General features: G+C 36.9%; 1 protein-coding gene across 11 annotated transcripts in view; it reads left to right on the top strand.

The window, feature by feature from the left end:
- LOC131039400 (uncharacterized) overlaps window positions 1-20,001 on the top strand; it is a 154,449-nt gene that overhangs the window by 50,952 nt on the left and 83,496 nt on the right. For all 11 annotated transcript variants that reach the window (XR_009104619.2, XR_009104620.2, XM_057972131.2 and 8 more), the window contains exons 7-8: window positions 13,189-13,266; window positions 13,670-13,735. Coding sequence is in view for 9 of the 11 variants with exons in the window: in XM_057972131.2 (XP_057828114.2) it covers window positions 13,189-13,266; window positions 13,670-13,735 (144 nt within the window). In the remaining 2 variants the exon portion in view is untranslated. The remainder of the gene's footprint in view (window positions 1-13,188; window positions 13,267-13,669; window positions 13,736-20,001) is intronic.

The following is a 20,001-nucleotide window of genomic DNA, read 5'->3' as shown; positions in this document are numbered from 1 at the left end:
AGTGTCGGTGATTTCCGATATTCATATTTTACGGCTTATGCCCTGTATTCCCCCCTCCCTTTCAAATTCACTATGGATGGTCTTATATATGGTGGGAGCAGATACTCCAAGAGTCATGTCTTTTATCTCTAATTGGATTATTGCATACATGATTGTTGATATCCCTTAATCGATGCCTTCACTGATTAAGAATTTGTATATATCGCACTATACACGATGGTCATTAGTTAACTCCGAATGTAATTAGTCTTACATCCTAAGCACCCTTGTTGGTCTTTAATTTTGATCACATCCATTTCTGATTTCGATGACTAGACTTTGCCTGTCGAAGACAAAGCAAAGTCTATCGTATTTCCATAAGTTGCAAATATTGTTTCAATTCCCGACTTACAACGTTAGTGATAATATGAGTTCCATGACCCGATGTATGATCTGGATTCCCACCGATCATGATCACTTGCAGACCCACCGCTTCTCAACGCTAGACTTTGTGTTGAATAGGTAATTGTCTCAAACTATAGTGCCCACATAATGATTATCTGAGACATTCTTTTTAATTCTTCATGCCCACGCAATGATATAGCCGAGAGTTGTATTTAACTAATAATCTCGAACTCATTTATATTATATTTTATTATTATTTATATTATTATTATTATTATATATATATATTTATTTTTATTATTTTTTTCCTCTTTTGCATTTTAATTGTATTATTTTTTATTATTGAATATATAAATTATGTTGATAATATATAATATTTAAATCACGTTCATAAATAATATTTAATTAATGAATTTCAAATAATCATTCATTGGTAATTATTATATTAATTAATAATAATAATTTCTTCATTTAGGGTCTCTCTCTTTCTCTCCGTATATATATAACGATCCAAGAGGGGACATGATAGGAACAACACCATCAAGACTGAAAATTTGTTCCTTATCCCTCCAAAGATCCTTCTTTCCACATGTAATAAGCTCTATCAGACCATGTTGACAATCTCGAGCTTCGATACCCAACCGAAAGTGATTTTCATCACATTGAAAAGAAAACTCAACACATCCCCAAGTGCTAGTAAGGACCAAGTGCATACTTAAGAAATTGATGTCTCCTCTAGTGAACCCTTGAATCCTAACCATGAAAGCTTCAACAACATTGGAGTATGGAACAAATGTTGTCCTCAAATCCAACTCTCAAAATGGACTAGTATGAGCCTTATTATTATTCAACCCAAGGAATGGGTTATCAAGCATGCAATCACCACGTTCTGGTCCTTCTTTCTCCCCTACTTCATGAGTAACAAGTCTGAAATCTTCACTCCTTGCTGCTGCAATGAAACCTTGTACGGCAACTAAACTGTGTTTCGACAACACATTGATGTCAAAGATATTGAAATCATCTTGATTCAACACTTCCCAAGTGGAGTCTTCATCCTCAATCCCACTTATGCATTCAGTATCAAGCAGCCTTGGAAGATTACTAATCACAAAACGTGGCATATCCTCATGGTTTGACATCACATCATCCATACATTGGAAACCATACTCAGTCTCATGTTCAGTCACTTCACCACATGTATTATCATCCATCACGAAGAGAGGGTTATCATAACTTTTCTCAATACCCACTTCAAAGAAAGGATTATCAAGAACATGGAAGCCATCCCACTCATAAGAATACAAAGATGGTGTACTGCGGATGGACTGCAAGAAAAAATCAGAACTTTGTTTCTTGCAATAGCTGCTCCCATAGCTGGTCCAAGATTCTTGTCTAACTCCACCAACTAGCTGAAAATGCTCAATATCATAAATAGGATTAGACTTCACTATTTCTTCGAGCCTTTGATTACAATCAAAATTTCCATTCTTGTCTTCAACAACTCCTTGGTTGTCCCTAGTCTCACACCCCACATCATCCACGTGGTGACATTGCTCAACACCAAGATGATGATCAACACTGTGCAATAATAGATTTGATTTATGTTCAAGAACGCCATCAAACTCTTCAGTATCATGAGCCTTAGAGACTTTTAAATCTGCTTCCACCTCATTGTCACTTTGATCAAACGAGAAGGCAGCCCCAAGATCAAGTGTAACGTCACCATTGTTTGCTGATATAGAATTCTCATCAAGTTCCATTTCATCATCTGGATCAAAGGGAAATTCATCCCACACGGTCTCCTCATAGTCCTTACCTGCCTTCAAACCTGGATCCCAAATACTAAAAGGTTGATTACTTTGCTCAGTTAAAAAGTGCTCACCATAGCTCCAAGTATCATCCAACTTAGATGTTGAATCTTCTCTTGGTTTCCACACATTGTTATTTTCACCAAGTGCAATGCTAGAACCAAGTGATGTTCCATTTTGCCACTCGAAAAGTGGATTGTCATATGTTTTCACTATACCCATCTCAAACAATGGGTTATCATCAATCTGAAAAGTATTTCCTTTTTCTAGCTTAGACCAACTATCCTGCTGTACTAAATCTGAAAATTCCAATTTAGGACACTGCTCCAAGTCAAATACCTTTAGAATTTGGTCAAGCTCATTCTTCAAACTATGAGTCTCAACACCATTATTCTGAAATGCAATTTCTGATTGGTCCTCTAAATCTGCCCCTTGAATGTCATTGTCTTGGTATATTTTAAACTCACAAAATAGGACAGCTTCTTGGTCATTAGGAACTTCTTCATTAGCTGCAATATTTTCAGCTTCATAACATGAATCTCCATTCAACAACCTGTAATTCTTTTCCATTTCCAAATTTACCATGTAGGCATCCTTGGATGTATCCATTTCCTCATCATATGAAGTTACATGAACTTCATTGGTGACATCCCAAAAGCAATCTGAATTTCTATCTTTTTCCTCTTGTTTAACATCTTCAACTTTCATCTGCTCTTCCTCTAGAAGCACGAGTGCATTCAACACTGTCACCAGCTCCATAAGAAACATTAAGAGATTCATCATGTACAAGCTCAATTACTGTTTTTTCATCTTCTTCTGACATTGGTTTCAAGGACAAATAATTGTCCAACTTCTGAACCCACAATCTAGCAGAACACTTTTCACTCCCATCGAAGTGGGCTAGAGTAACCTTTCCAAGGGCTTGCTGATAATCTCGTGGAGCATAAGGGCGATTATTATATCTTCCACCTCTCTTTTTCTTTTGGTTCATAAACTGGTCCAAGGTGAGGATATTTCGGATCTCTGTAGGGAGAGAAGCATTTTCCATGTAACTATTCCTTATTTCATCCACTATTGGTATCTCAATTTCAGCTTGAGGCACTTCCTTGGGTAGGAAAATGGGTTGCAAAGGTCTTGATACTAACCCTCCAGGTGTTCCTCCATTGTTGCTTCCATGGTTACTCCCGTTTCCTTTTCCTCCAGGGTTATTATAAGTGCTCGCTTCAGGTCTATTAGTGGGCTGATTAGGAGTCCCATCATAATTTTGATTAAGTTTGGCCAACAATTGTGACATCATATCCATCATGGCATCAAACTTTCTTTCTGCTCTGGCATCAAGGGTTTCTTGCTGTTTTGCTTTTCTCTCTACCATAGAATCAACTGAATCAACTGCTACCTCTGAAAAACTCTATTCAACTGCACTGCGGGAATCTGATACTGTTGTCTTCTTTGTTCTTTGTTGTAGTATTGGATGTCTTTGTCACTCATGGAGAACTTTGATCAATCTGAACTTACAGGCTGGCAGGAAAACCAAGTCTGATACCACTGTAATATCCCCCTTAATTTTTTTTGATTTTTAACACAACAAGATTCACCCATTAAGGTTAGAATAATCAAACTTGCGTAGAAGGAAATACTGAAAGTAACCCTTTCACTTTCTGATCATCGAGAGCCCAGTATGGGAGGGTGAGAGCATACGGTGTCAAGGGAATTGTTAGCTCAAATAACTTCTGGAAATGAAATCGCGAATACAATATTGGGCGGCAAGCCAACCCCTTCCGCTTATCCAGCAGGTGTAAGAACTTGTACAACAATATGGCAGTGCAACCAACCAATTAGAAGATTACAAACTGAAGAACACCAATCATTTGACCGCTTATGCAGCGGGAGGACTAGAAATGAAATAGCAATCAACTCAACCGTTTATTCAACGGGAGGACTGAAAACGAGATTACAATTAATTCAACCGCTTATTCAGCAGGAGGACACTGTTACAATAGATAAGAAGATGGCAAGCTAGCCTCTTCCACTTATGCAGTGGGACGAAGAGCAACAATCCAAGTATATAGCTGTTAGTACTACTAATCAGCTTTACAATGCACACATGGATTACAAAATTACTAGAATCACTGTCCAAACCAAGCGGCAAGGCCAACCTCTTCCACTTATGCAGTGGGACTAAGAGAGTTCAAATAAATTGTTGTTAGTACTACTAACTAGCATTACAATTTGATTCATCATGGATATTCAAATGCCGAAACTCAAACTAACAACAACAACTATTACCAAGACTCTTCACACCACACCAATAGACTCACACACCTGAAAACTAGCTTCAATCCCCAAAAACTAAATCTGATATGAGTGAACAGCAGGCTGGAAATACAAACCAGCAACATGAAAATCCTCACAAACACCTCTAAATCACTCCCAACACCCCCAAATTATCTGTAAACACACTCCAAAGAACCTAGGCATAAAGTGATTAAGGAAACATTGAAGAAATGACTCCAACAAATCACAATCAACATAACACACAACCCCAAACACCTCCAACAAAAACATCTACAGCTGAAAAGTTCGACTTGCTATATAAAATCCAATACTCCAAGATATTCAATAAAAACTTACAGGATGAATCGCCCAAGGCATAGGAAATGAATGAACAAGTACCCAAAATGATCTGACACACAAACTGAGAGTTATGAACTAAAATATGCTACAACCACACCAAAACCAGCAAATTGAAAATCCACACACATCACTCTAGAATCAGAAAACTAATACATAAATCTACAACATTATCTTCAATCCACTCCTCTGAATGAAGAGCAGTCTTTGGCTCGACTAGTTGCTGTATTGCAAGCAAGAAATCAAGCTATTGCTAGGAGGTAAGCGTTCCTCGAAGCTTCACTTTGCATTTCGGCAGTATTTCGTTATAAAATTGTTCTTGGATAGTCCCAAATGAAGGCCAAGGCACATAGTTATAACTTCCTCCTCAAGTTGAAGTTCTTTTCCCTCCAATATGGGATTAAACAATCACATTTCAGTTTCCTTAATTTGCATTTCATTTCATTTCTCCAAAATCGCCCATTACTTGGTGGCAAATACACTATATAAAAAATACATTGATGAAGTGTATTATAGTGTTTAAAGAATAAAGTGAATTATATCGTAAAATTGTTTTATTTTTCCTCCTAAGGTGTCCATCTTGCCTTAACAGTAATTCACTTATAAAATATTTTCCTCAACCAAAAATCGCTCACATGTAATTAAGGAAATGTCTTAGATATCAATATAACTTAAGCAATCCCTTTTAAATAAAACGCCCAACCTTTGTCTTAAGTTATAATTTAATTTAAAACACCATTTTTTCATCAAATACTGAACCTGCCAAAACAAGCTCCAAGGATATGGGGAAACAAGCTGAGAGAATTGCCCTGCCAGAAATAGTCACTGAACTGAGTTGAAGAACCCTTGCCAAGAATAGCACCAGAAATGTTGGAAGACCAACTGCTCAAACTGACCTGCTGGAAATAGCCACCTGAACAGGCCTGCTGACATCCTGCTAAAAATAGAACTGCTAAAAATAGTACTTACTAAAAATAAAAGTTTGCTAAAAATAGTAGGTGTTTCCAAAGTGATTTTAACCACATGCTGAGCAGTTGTTGCAACTTACTAAAAATAGTAAGTCCGAAAAAGTCTTCGGATTCATTTGCATGTCACACCATCGCGTGGCCCTCTGAAAACGCAAAAAAACCTAGAAATATAAGTTGTCCTCGCTCCCACTTACTAAAAATAGTAAGTTCAGAAAAGTCCTCAAATTCAGTTGTATGTCACACCATCACGAAGCTCTCTAAAAACCCAAAATGAATCTAGAATCAAAACTGTAAAATTCCAACATGCGAGCCACCAAAACTGCCAAAGCATCCTCCTAGAAAATAGGAAACCCTAATTCTGCCTCTGACTGACCAACGGGTCTCAAAATTGGCCAATAGACCCGAAAACAAACTAGAGCGGAAAAGGGGACATCACAAACAGTTGGAACAAAAGCTTTTGGTTTGGGAAGATTCGCAAGATCATTTGGTGGTGAAGGATGATAAAATTGGTCAAGCAATGTCCAAAATGTGTAGCACCCACAAAGAACTAGTGGGTTTCATGTGGACAGCCCAAAGAGAGGAAAGACAAAAAGGAATGGGACATGGTATCTGTCATTCACATTTGCACTCTTTCCAGGAGGCTTATGAGTTGATGAAAGAGGATTACTTGCAGTTGCTTAAAGACAAGGACAAGGCGGTCAAATTGGTAGAGGATAAGGATAAGGAGATACCTGATCATTGTCTTCTTTTGTGTATGTCTAATTCATTGCATAATTCAGAAAATCAGTCACTTATAACAGCTACTTCTATAAAGGAAAATGATAATGCAAGAGGTGTAGAAAATCAGTATTTTGGGTCAGCATTTGATGAAGAACATTCAACATTTGTTGAGGATCATGAAATTACTTCAATGGAGCTAGACAAAAGTTCTGATTTTTAGTATGGAGACAACAACTATCTATTCCCACTTGAGAATGAAATGGCAAGTTTAGAATGCAAGCAGTCCGATTTTCAATATCATAGCATCCAAGATGAAGACTTCTTTGAGCCACTTCCATCTCTAATCATTTGGGAAAACTATGAGACGAATGAAAACTCAATGTTGTTTTAGGACTACAATGCAAGCATAGAAGAGGATCCCAAAGGTCTGATTTGGGACAGTGATATTCTTCTTCCTCATTCTTATGAGATTGCTACCCTTACACATGGAAAAACTTTTGAAGAAGAGTCTATAAGTGTTGGAACACAAGATGCATGCATTAGTCATAATAATTTATATGATGCATCTCATCATAAGACTGATTTCAGACACTTTGGAGCAGCTGTTATAGAGCAGACCTAAAAGTCGAATGAAGGATGGTTAGAAAGGGTAAAGAGAGCTAAGATTGTGGCTCAACAAGCCAAGCTTCACCTTCAACATCTTCGTGATATTAACCATTCTTTTGATGACGAGAGACAGGAGTTGCCTAATCCAGAGTTTCCAGTTGAGATAGTTGATCATTCTCATGATAGTGATAGTGATCTGGTTGATGACTATCTTAGTGGGCCAGCCACTCAAGAGTTGTTTGTGTTGAGCAGTGTTGGCATACATACTTCATTTATGAATTTGTCACCTATTTCTCTTGATATGGCAGCGATATCTTTGTTGATTGCTGACTGCATATTCTTCGATTCCTTATGGGCTAGTGGCTGTCCTAGTTGGAATCATATAGCACTTCTTGATTTTGCATTGACTGCATCAACAATTCAGCTTGGGAATGTTGATGAGTATTTCTTTTGGATATTCTTTGATTGGCATTGGTTATATGACATGTTTGATATCATCTATGTTGCTGATCAGAGTTATGATAGCGAGGGTTGGTGGCCATTTGTGTTGGTTATTTGGCATATGGGAGGACATCTTCACATTGTCTTGATGTCCTACATGCATGGATGGTTACTTCAGGGTGATTGGTTGACAAACTTCTACTTCAAGACATATTGATAGGCTCGTGAGAGATTCTCATGGAAGGGTCTCAAGGATGATGTCCTACGCTACGTTCGCGAGTGTGTGACATGTCAACAAAACAAGTCAGAGCATACTTTCCCAGTTGGACTTCTGTAGCCATTGCCTATTCAAAAGCCGAAGTGGGAAGATATATCGATGGATTTCATTATGGGTCTTCCGAGAGTTCAGGGGATGGACTGCATATATGTGGTTGTTGATAGATTGACGAAGTATGCACACTTCTTTCCTATTGCCTCCGATTTCACAGCCTCATAGGTGGCAGAGTTATTCTTTTGTGAGGTATTCCGTCTCCATGGTCTTCCTAGGACCATTGTCAATGATCAGGATAGTAGATTCATGAGTATATTTTGGCAGGAACTATTCCGATTTACAGTTACAAAGTTGACCCCCAATACCAGTTACAACCCTCAGACTGATGGGCAGATAGAGATTGTCAACAAGTGGGTTGAGGGATATTTGCGTAACTATGTTTCGGGTTAGCAGAGAGCATGGGTCAGTTGGTTATACTTGGACGAGTATTGTTATAATACTACACATCATATGTCTATTGGCATGACTCCCTTTCGAGCTTTTTATAGTTATGATGCTTTGTCATTTGTGGATATGGCGCTAGGTGATAGCATAGCGCCTAGAGCTCGAGAGTGGCTTCCTGACAGTCAAGATATCCTTAAGGCACTTAAGGATAACATTCATCAGGCATAGAATCAATAGAAGCTTTATGCTGATCGGCACAGGATTGAGAGGGCCTTTGAGGTTGGTGATATGGTTTTCTTGCATCTACAACCCTTCAGGCATAGTACACTCAAGAGGAGTCCGACTGAAAAGCTCAGGCCTAGATTTTATGGACCATATAGAGTTCTCTGGAGGGTTGGAGAGGTTTCTTATGAGCTTGAGTTACCTTCAGAGAGCAAGATACATAATGTTTTTCAAGTGTCTTTTTTGAAGAAGGCTTTGAGGCAACATGTTATTTCATCACCAGATTTGCCTTCATTGGATGAAGAAGGCCGGTTGATATTGATGCCTGTAGAGATTCTTGATATGAGGGAGAGGAGGCTGAGGAGCAGAGTTATTAGGGAGTATTTGGTACAATGGAATGACTTGCCATTGGAGGATGCCACGTGGGAAGGTGTTGATGTGTCTTTTGTACACGACCAAACACAGAATAAAATACCTAAAGGTATCTTATCGTCTCTTGAATAAAGCTTCCCCGAATGCTGAAGATCTCGCAGAAGGATCAATCGGAGTAGCTCCAAAGTTCTGATTTTAGGGTCTCTATGTGAGGATAAGCTCTTGCGGTATGATGTGATTTTGCTGGAATCATAAGGGGACTTACATTTGATGACCTGAGCGTTTGATTTGCTTTGGATATTATTGGAACGTGGGTCTTTACAGATCCTATTTTTAAAAAAAGGGAAAAAAGGATAAGGGTTGGAGAGGAATCTAATTCTAACACTAAGAATGTAGGAGCAATGGATGATCTTTGATGAAACTCTAACTAAGTCTTGCTTTGACATGCTATGATCATCTCCACAAGGTTAGTGCGATCTTCTAAGGATAGCTTTATGATGTTTAGATCGCCGCTACAAGCATAGAAACCGTCAGGTTGATGCATATCAATGAAGAAGCGATAATTGAAGTTAAGCTTAAGTTGAATGATTCCAGTTGACTACGCGAGCCAAGTTTGCAATCAACAAACCGCTAGTAGTATGGATATACAAATTTCACTATTGATCACACAAATTTCTTCCATGAAGTATAGAGACCATACAAATTGTAGAATCGACACATAGAATTCACCGTTCCTTCAATGAAGTTTACATGTTTTTTGCAACAATGTCTTGACAACAATGTTTGCCTTCTCTTTCTACTCTACTCCAAAATGCTATCTACTATTAAGCTACTAATTATTGACTATCTCTCTTTTGCCAACTCCTAACTCATAACTAATCTCTAACTATTAACCCTTACAAATGAAGAGCCAGGGATTTATATAGAGAACCCTTTTACAAATTGATGGCTTTGATTGACTTAGAATCAATGGCTAGGATTACAAGATAGAAACCCTAATTAGGGTTTGTTATAACAAACTTCCTTAGCCAATGAGAAAATTACACTCAAGGAATGAGGACCAATAGGAAGCAGGGGTAGGTACACCGAAGTTTGTGCCGTCCTCGATAAATTAGGTACATTGAATTTGGACATGCTGAGGTGGACCAATCTGACTGGAGGAAAAGTGACTGGGATGCCACCTTGTTTGACGTTTGTATCTTGGTTGATCCTCCTCTGTCCTTGATGCGAAGAATGATGTTCCTCCTTGATCTTCTATGTGCTTGATGAGGCTTCCTTATTGTCAAGTTTTCTTTCTCCGGTAGCATACCTTGCCTTGAAGTGTTGGTAGGGTCGTTCTTCTCTGTCATCATGTGGGTCTTTTGAGGATAGCCTAGAACTCCTCAAACACTTGAAGTCTTCCAACACTTTAGAAGCACCTTGAGTCCTCCTCGATGCCTTTGAAGTGTCCTTGATAATGATGGGCTTAGAATAGGTCGTCATTGTGCTGGCCTGATTTTCTTCCACCTGCAAAACAAACCAAAAGATAATGAAGTACACATGATATATTTATCTTAACATAAGATTTCTTACCTTAAATCATCAATAAGAAGGCATTAGAATGAAATTCGCTCAAGATCCTCTCCAGGGACAGGCCCTATAATAAAATTCGCTCAGGACCCTTTGGAAGGGTCAGGAGCGAAATTTGCTACTTTGCTCAATTTAGACCTCATTTCACCATTTCACAATCTTAGGCCTTTCCCTCAAACCTCTTCTCATCATGATCTCAAAATTAGTCCTTCGCCTAGCTCAAACAAGGTGAAAAATAGGAGTTTCAAAGGATTTCGCTCTGGACCCTCTGGAAGGGTCAGGAGCGAAATTCATGATTAGGTCCAAATTGCATCATTTCTTTACCCCAAATTGCTCCCCGAAGCAAGTATGCACTAGTCTTCTCTCTTCCAAGGCCTAGGAATTCATATTTTAGTTTCTATCATGAGCAAATCAGGTGATTTTGGGAATTTCGCTCTGGACCCTTTGGAAGGGTCAGGAGTGAAATTGAAATTCGCTATGGACCCTTTGGAAGGGTCAGGAGTGAAATTGAAATTCGCTATGGATTCATATATGGAATATAACATTTAAGTATAAGTTTTTATACTTTAAGTTATATTCCATATATATTATCAGGATGTTTGAGAGTGGTTTTGGACCTCCAGGAGTTATAATGCAAAATCTAGTTTTTGGAGGATTCTTCAATTTTCCAGACTTAGTCAAATTTCAGGATCAGGATGACATTCCAGACAACGCCAAATTTCAGGACATTTGAGGATCAGGATTACATTCCAGGCTTCTCAAGGTGAATTCGCTCTACGTTTGATGTAAGGGATGGGACCTAGGAGGACATTATGCATTCAACCAAGGTTTGATTTAGCAACTTGAAGTGCGACCATATAGTACACAAAAAACACCCTAGGAATGATCTAAATTACCCCTAATCACTCAATTGACCTGACCTCTTGAGTAGATCCACCTGACTCAAGCAGAGCCTGCTATCCTAATGAGCTCCCTGGCAACCCTTCAAATGCAAAAGGTCAATAGACAAGACCCTAAAAGACCAAGAAAACTAACCCTAGAGAGCAAAAGGTAGGGGTCCCCATTTGCAATGGGGCGATGTGTGAATACATCACAACAGAAGGTGAGAGGATACTTCAGCATCCGGCTTTGCGGTTGCTTGGGGGCAAGCAATCCTGAGAAGGGAGGACTGTAATCTCCCTTCCTTAGGCATCTCAGACTTTAGCGGAGGTTGGCCTACTATTAGGGTCTCGTAGGTCAGTAGCGTGGTTTGGGGACCCAACTGGGGGTTGTGGAGCTCAACAGGGAGCTTTACGGGCCTTTCAGATTGGAGTTCTAGGGTTGAATCCATGATTAAAATTGAAATGTTAAAGTTGGCCTTAAGGGAATAATAAAAAGTGAATAGTAACAGAGAAACATAAGAGGAATAGTGAAAAGTTCCCCCCATCCTAGTAACTTAAGTTGTTTTTAAAAGGGGGGCAAGTTCACAATGAGGAATTAGACCTTCAATGTTATTTTATGAATTTTCAGGCCAAATAGTAACCCCAAAATAGTTCAAACTTTATTGGAGAGGATAAAAAGGCATTTTGTCTTTCTTTTGGATTCAATCTTATGTCTTCAATTTTTAGAACAACAAGCAGCTGGAGGGTTTGAGCAGCTTGGAGCTTCCAGGAATGCAAACTTCTGGGAGAATTTGGAGATTTGGACGAAAACCCATCTCTCCTGGTGACAAGTTTCATCGGTATCCAGCTTCAGTGTGTAGTTGGCAGCCTTAGTTGGGGTTTTGAGTGCAGATTTATCAGTTTGAGGGCAGATTTTCTTCAATTAATTGCAGGGTAGACCTTCTAGAGGTCAATACCACTCATTTCTAGCTTATTTTCAGCCAGCTGCTCCATTTTGGAAAGAAGGGCATCAAACCCTAGGTTGTATTTGGGGTTTGTAGTTAATATTGGAGCTGATTTTTATATTGCATTTGTTGGAAATTTGTATCAGATCTATACGCTCAGTTAATGGTATGTACACCAGTCGTTTTAAGTGAAAGAAAGTTATCTTATTTATCTTCTTCATGTGTTATGCATTATTTTAGTTTGTATCAGCAGTTATTAGCTTCTTTTAGCATTCAAGAATCTTTCAAAACACTCAAAAAACCAAACAAAACCAAGAAAACTAGTCAAACCCCTTTCATCATACGCTGGCCAAAGACTTGATCAGCAAACAATCCATAGCAAATAACCTCAGAGATTGGACCAGATTTGGTTAAAATTGGGTTGGGGATCTTTCATACATACATGTGTGTATGTATGTAATTGTTTTTTGTTTGAAAATTTCAAGTTGATTTTTTGTTTTCTTTCCAGAGATGGCTGAGTTTGATAGCCAAGATTTACAAGCCTCGGCTGTCAGACTTTGTTGAATCTATGAGTCAAGGCTACAGTCACAAACTCACCAAGCTTGGCTCAAACTCATATGGATGAGTTCTCTCTGAGTCTCAACACATTGGTAAAAATTGTGATCGTTCTAGCTTTCTTTTGAAGTTACGCACACTGCCTTATCGTTATACTATTTCCAAAGTTTTGATTCAGCAATCTTGAAATTGAAATCTTTAATGAATTGTTAATGTCTTTGTCACTATTCAGTAACAAAAAAACAAAAGCCATTATGCATAAATGAATTTGAAATCTTTTCTTTCAGTTAGGATCCTCTATAAAATCTTGATAGAGGAGCATGTTTTTTCTGTGTACACTCTGAAATTGGCAATTTCTTTTCTCGAGTATAGGTCATAAATGGTACTGATCCAGCAATTATTCGTAGTGAATTGAGGAAAGCTCTTCCACATGCACCAAAAAAACAACTTGTGAGTATCTGGAACAAAACTTCATTTGGGCATGATATGTGTCATCTTTTGAATGATTTTTTAAAACTCGTAGCATCATTTGCATCTTTTCTGATCTGTTTGCATGTATAGTAATTATTCCTCAACTTTTGAAATAATATTTTCCTTGTTCTTTATGTTCATCCTGATGATGTTTATCTTTTCTGACCTTTTTGCATATATAGTAATTATTCGTTATCTCTTTGGATAGCTATTTTTAGAAAATGTATAGTACAGTTACTCTTTTCTTTTTATATAGGAATATGTTCATTTTAAGCATATGCTATATAGAATCTTATTTGTCTTCACATCTTGTTGCGTTTACTTAGTTTGAGAAACATTCCTACGCTAATTGCTTTTTTTTTAATACGCTTGATGTATACAGTACAATCCTGTTATTTTTCACACAACTTTTGCAAGACTTCTTGGACCCCCACATAATATGGACAAGGTAATACTTGTTATCCCTTTAATTTATTTGTAGGCCAAACCATCTTGGATTCAATATTTGCTATATTCTCATATTGGTGTTTCTTTCTTGTGATGTTCCTTTTTTTTCTAAAGGAAAAATATGAATTTATAAAATAAATCAGAGCTAATCAAGAAACAAAGATTACATATATTTTCTCATGACACGTTGTCTCTATGCAACTTTCTCAGTTTGATGAATAGGAACCATAAACCAAGACAAGATTGACAAACTGATAACATTTTAAGTATCTATAATTAGAATTCTAAGAACCATGGGAACTCCATACTATACAATAGCTAGTCAATTAACCATGATTAGTACCAAATATGGTTTGTAAAAAAGAGGGCATTAAATGTTACTGTTAGAAATTAGGATTTTAGGATACTAATCATTATAAACAAAATATAAATTAAATGAAATGAGAATCATACATGCATAAATGCACACATTACAAAAGATATACACGAGGAAAACCCTTTCGGGTTAAAAACCCCATGAAGCATCATTTTATTAAAACACTTACAAAATGTAGTCTATAACAAAATAGACGTGAACTTGGGGATACTTCTCCAATACTTCCACTTGGGCAATAATACCTCTCGTGCATAGTGTTGGTTGAAAATTTTGTACACCTGAGGGATGTGCAAAATTGTGGTTTCAGCCACAGTGTGTGAGTGTGATACTCTCCTAATTTAGGGAAGGCTCCCCCTATCTACAAACTAAACTAATCTAATATGGATGGGACAACAGTCTTTCTTCTTCTCTCAAGAAAAACTATACTTTTTTCTCTTCACAAAAAAGTAATAGCAATTGGAAATGAATAACAACAAATATAGAAATGAGACTTTTTTGTATGTTTTTTGGAACATAAAGGGAAGCAAAGTTTCCATGAAAGCTTAAAGACCTCCGTCACTTCCCTGTGACGGGAAAAGAGAAAGAAAGCTCAAAGTCTTCAACTATCTATTCTCCTATCAACCTTTTTAGATGATTTTGTGCTAACCAAGCACAATATGTAGCATCTCAAATTCTAACTACATGATGCAGTTCACCTTATATGCACAAGTCTTAAAAATAGAAGCAACTCAAAGTCTACAAGCTATCTTCCCTCTTGAGCTTTCCACACTAGCTTCAAATATGATAAGCAGCTCAAAGTCTCAAGACCAAATCTGAAAACCAAACATATAACTATAAATACAATTAGCAGCTCAAAGTCTGCAAGATTGAATTTAAATCTCTCTTGAACAATAGAACAAAAATCACAATCAACTCCAGAAAATGTTGTCACATAACAACTTGAATTGGCACAAAGTCTCAACACAACTTGCCTCTTTTATTGAAAGCAATTTGATTTACATCTAAGCTCAAAGTCTTAGAGTGCACATACAAATTGACATAATTTTGTTGCATTGCCAAAAGATATCAATTACAATAGATCCCCTCAAGTATTTATAGGAGAGGAGCCTCGAGAAAAAGGTGGGAGGATCCTAACTAACTTGAGAAATTCTCTCAACCACCATGACTTATTCCAACTACAGTCCTTATTGAACTCAATTTGTAGTTGCTTTACATCTAATTACATTTTACAAATGCAAGTAAAAGTGACACTTGCAATTACAATTTTTGACATTACATGTAACTTGTTAAAACAAAATTACAAATGCATAATTAATGTAAGTGTCCAAAGACATGACTTCAACTGCATCATCCTTTGTCTATGATGATCTTCATGCTACTTAAGGATGCTAGAACTTGAAGTATTCTGGATTGGTAAAGACATCTTGAACCGGAACGGGAATTTGCATCCTTAATGATCTTTGTGTCCTTGGCCAACGAACTTCAACCTTATCTTCTTGCTTGGGGTAGTACTGGATTTTCAGGAGGGAAAGGGCTGCCTTCCTCTTTTCATGTCATGACCATCTTTGTCTTGAAAACATTCTATGCTGTCAACCATGAATTGTTGTTGTATTTCTTCTTTGTATTATCCTCCAATCTTGAAATCTGCTTGAAAAATAAGGCCCATGCCTTAATCCATTGATTTGGTAGATTGTGTGTGCAAACCAAACTGACAAGGGAAGGGATAAACTGATGCAAAAATGGGCTCACAAGTGAATTTCGGGTTCTGAAAGCTGCATTACATGTGTGGAAAAACAAGAGCATTAAGTTGCAATTGTGCAGAACAAACATGCAACTTCATGTGTGTAATGGGTAAACACAAGTTTGCACTTGTAATTGGACCTTTAAGACTCATTTTCAAGTGTTTTTTGAGTGCATTTTGGACCAATTTCAGATCTTGGGGAACGTTTTACAAGTATACAAGTGGGGGAAGAACAAATGTGCAATCGGACTTTTGAAACCCGAATGCAAGTATTTTTGTAAAAAAGAAAATGAAGTAGTGAGTGAAAAATGAGAAGATTTTGGGAAGATCATGGGAAGAACTTTCAATTTGTAATCAAGTTTTAAAAACCCAATTTTGAAAGGATGAACATTTTTCCAACTTTGAAACTTGGAATTTCAACAAAAGATGGTTAAGATTTTTCAACTAAAGAGGTAGATCAACTATTTTCATCTCACTTGCAATCGGATTTTTAAATCCCGAATGCAAGCAAAGAGGGAAAATGGGGAAAGGCAATGCAATTTACAAATTGCTTTGCAAACTTGGAACAAAAGGGGAAAATCTCTCACAAAACCGGTCTTAGGCAAGAGCAAAACAAAACTAACATATATACAACTTGATGAAGGAAACCAAAACAAACTAAAACAAGAAATGAAAACAAGAACAAGGGAAGAAAGCATACCTTGATCAACAAAATGTCCTCCCAAGAACAAGAAGCAATCCTTGAAAGAAGAGAATGAATCTTTTAAATAGACAAAAGAAGAAGATTCAAACCCTAGCCACGTTTTTCAAAAATGTCATATGCAGCAAAAACGCCTAACAAATGCATGAAGAATCGGTCAAATGAAACTTCCAAGCCCCACGCCTAGGTATGAGAAGCCAAAACAACTTAGGAGAAGGAGGATTCGTGGCTTTTCATGAGGTTAATTGTGGCATTTTCAAAAACACGTGTTTGTTTTTGAATGCCTTTAAATCAGCAAAACGATTACCAAATGGCACAAAAAGAGTTTCAAGATGCATGAGAATAGGGTAGGAATCAAAAGGCCTTCCTCCTTGAATTTCTCCACAAAAATCGTTGGAATCTTTCAACAAATCCAACTTCTATAGCTGGTTGGGTTCTTGGGGAAGGGCAACAAGTTTAAAATTTGCAAAGAACATGAAATCGTGTTTTTAAAACCCATTTGCAAGTTTTAATATGTTCACTTTTCATGCATTAAGGCAAAATCGGGTATGTGAGAGAAAACTACAAGTTTAAAATACATGTAAAAGGGAAATAAAACTCCCTTTACAAGTTTTAAACAACTCAATAAAAGACTAGTAAAGGGAAAATAAAATTCTTTTTACAAGTCACAAAAATAACTTAAAAATAAAACTTGTAATAGGGAAATGAAATCCCTATTACAACTTGAAGTGACTATATAAAACTTGTAATGAAGGAGAAAAACCCCTACCATAACTTAAAATCACTTAAGTGAAACTTTTTAAATAAATTAGAAGTTTTGTTTTAACTTTATAATTTAAAGTTCACTTGTAATATGTTCAAAAAGTTCCTACAATGATTGAAAAGCCAAAAAGCAACAAGGGGGAAATAAAAAGTAAGTTACAAGTTCTATTTTTCATAAAGTGCACTTGTAATTAACTAAAAATTCCCCTACAACACTAAAACAAAGGGAAAAATAAAACATGCGACTTAAGGAAAATTTCCCACCTGCAGTCAGGAAGAAAAAACTTGAAATTGAAGGAAATGCATAGCAAATGAACTTAGAATGCAATGAAATTTGAAACGTAGATTGAGGATTAAGCCAGTCCAAGGATGAAGCAAAATTTTACCTCGGGAAGCGTGCCATAGAGTAAAATCTTCAACCTACAATGACTGCTTTGAAACCCGAAATTGCACAAAAAGCTTGGAAAAGGAAGACCAAAACTCACCAAAACTTGGACAATGATGGCAAAGACACCCCCCAATGATTTGACACTAACAAATGTGAGTTTTGTACCTCGTAAAATGTGCTTTGGAGACAAAAACGACACATTTTAGGAAAAAATTTGTAGGAGTTCTCATTTTTGAAAATCTAAAAATGAGGATAACACATAGTGATACAACTCACTATAAATTTACAAATTTATTCACCTCAAATGAGAGAGAACCTCCTTAAATATAGGAGGAAGGGTGGCTTCACTAGTAACACCTTTTCAATAACCTTATATTAGAACATTAAATAAATGTTATAAGGGTATGACACCTAATAACATTATGTTCTAACACTCCCCTTTAATGTTAATAGGGGGCATCGCATGCGAATTTACATAAAAGAAAAAATAAAGTACCCCAATAACATAGGTCTTCTTTGACAGTGATAAACAAGGACACAAATATATGCCAACATGAAGATGATGCATTCTAGACTACATGAAAGTGATCTTGTCATAATTTACAATCCCAGTGTTTTAAAAATGATGCTATGAGGTCTTACAAAAATTTATATTGGAGCCGCAGTCTCTTCAAATTAGCCTCTCCCTAGGTTCATTACATAGTGCTTGTAGGACTTAATACAATTCTTTTACAAGTTGAAGATTTACAAGGCAAAAAATTTACAATATGCCTGTAGGACTTGTTGGTTGAAAATTTTGTACACTTGGAGAAATATACAAAATTGTGGTTTCAACCACAACACACGAGTAAAAACTCTCCTAATTAAGGGAAGGCTCCCCCTATCTAACTACAACTTTGAAAATAAAATAGGATGGGACAGCAATCTTTCTTCTTTTTTCAAGAAAGACAATCTCCTTTTCTCTTCACAGAAAATGATAGCGATTGAATATGAACAACAATAACCACTTTCAAGTGAAATGAGAGAAAGGAAATGAAGTTTCCTGAAAGCGCAAAGACTTTCGTAACTTCCTTCGGGACGGGACAGCAATATCAAGCTCAAAGACTTGATTATGTGAAGTCCTATCTATCCTTTGCTATACTAAATTTTACAACGAATAAAAGACAATAGCTCAAAGACTGGAATAATCTATTCTTTCAACACAAAGACAAGAACTAATGCAAGCTCAAAGACTTGCTGCTATTTCTTATCAAACAATAATTTTTCCTCAAGAATAGACGCAAGCTCAAAGGCTTGCTGCTCCTTCTAGAGATTTTCCTATTTTAATTAATCTTCTCTACTTGCAGTTCAAAGACTTCAAATCAGATTAGGCTAAGCTCCTTTTAGAAACACTTTGCATGGAAGAAATAAAAAGATTCAAACTCAAACATGTAACTCAAAGACTCAAAACTTGAGTAATCTTCATTTATTATTCTTCACAAAACTTTCAATTCACATACATAAGCTCAAAGACTTCTTGCTGTAAATTTGGCAGAGTTTTTGCTTGCTTTCCAAAAAGATAAATATTACAATAGACCCCTCAAGTATTTATAGCAGAGGAGTCATGAGAAAAAGGTGGGAGGATCCTAACTAACTTGAGAGATTCTCTCAACCACCAAGACTTATTTAATAACTAACTAAGACTTATTCCAACTACAGTCCTAACTGAACACAACTTGTAGTTGCCTTACATGTAATTACAAAAGTGCAAGTAATGAGTTAACTTGCAATTACAAAGTTATTTTTTTACATGTAACTTGTCAAAACAAAATTACAAATGCATAACTAAAACTATTCCATGTGTCTAAAGACACGACTCTAACTGCATCATCCTTTGTTTGTGATGATCTTCATGTCGCTTCAGGATGCTAGAACTTGAAGTATTCTGGATTGGTATAGACATCTTGAAACGGAACGGGAACTTGCATCCTTATCTTCTTGCTTGGGGTAGTACTAGCTTTTCAAGAGGGAAAGGGTCGCCTTCCTCTTTTCATGTCATGACCATCTTTGTCTTGAAAGCATTCTATGCTCTCAACCATGAATTGTTGTTGTATCTCTTTTTTGTATTGTCCTCCATTCTTGAAATTTGCTTGCAAAATAAGGCCCATGCCTTAATCCATTGATTTGGTAGATCGTGTGTGCAAATCGGATTGACAAGGGAAGAGAGAAATTGATGCAAAAATGGGCTCACAAGTGAATTTCGGGTTTTGGAAGTTGCATTACATGTATGGGGAAAACAAGAGCATTAACTTGCAATTGCA

This window comes from Cryptomeria japonica, chromosome 10, assembly GCF_030272615.1.
Source record: "Cryptomeria japonica chromosome 10, Sugi_1.0, whole genome shotgun sequence".
Classification (NCBI taxonomy): domain Eukaryota; kingdom Viridiplantae; phylum Streptophyta; class Pinopsida; order Cupressales; family Cupressaceae; genus Cryptomeria; species Cryptomeria japonica.
The sequence above is the reverse complement of the archived record's forward strand: the minus strand, read 5'-3'. Positions and strand labels throughout refer to the sequence as shown.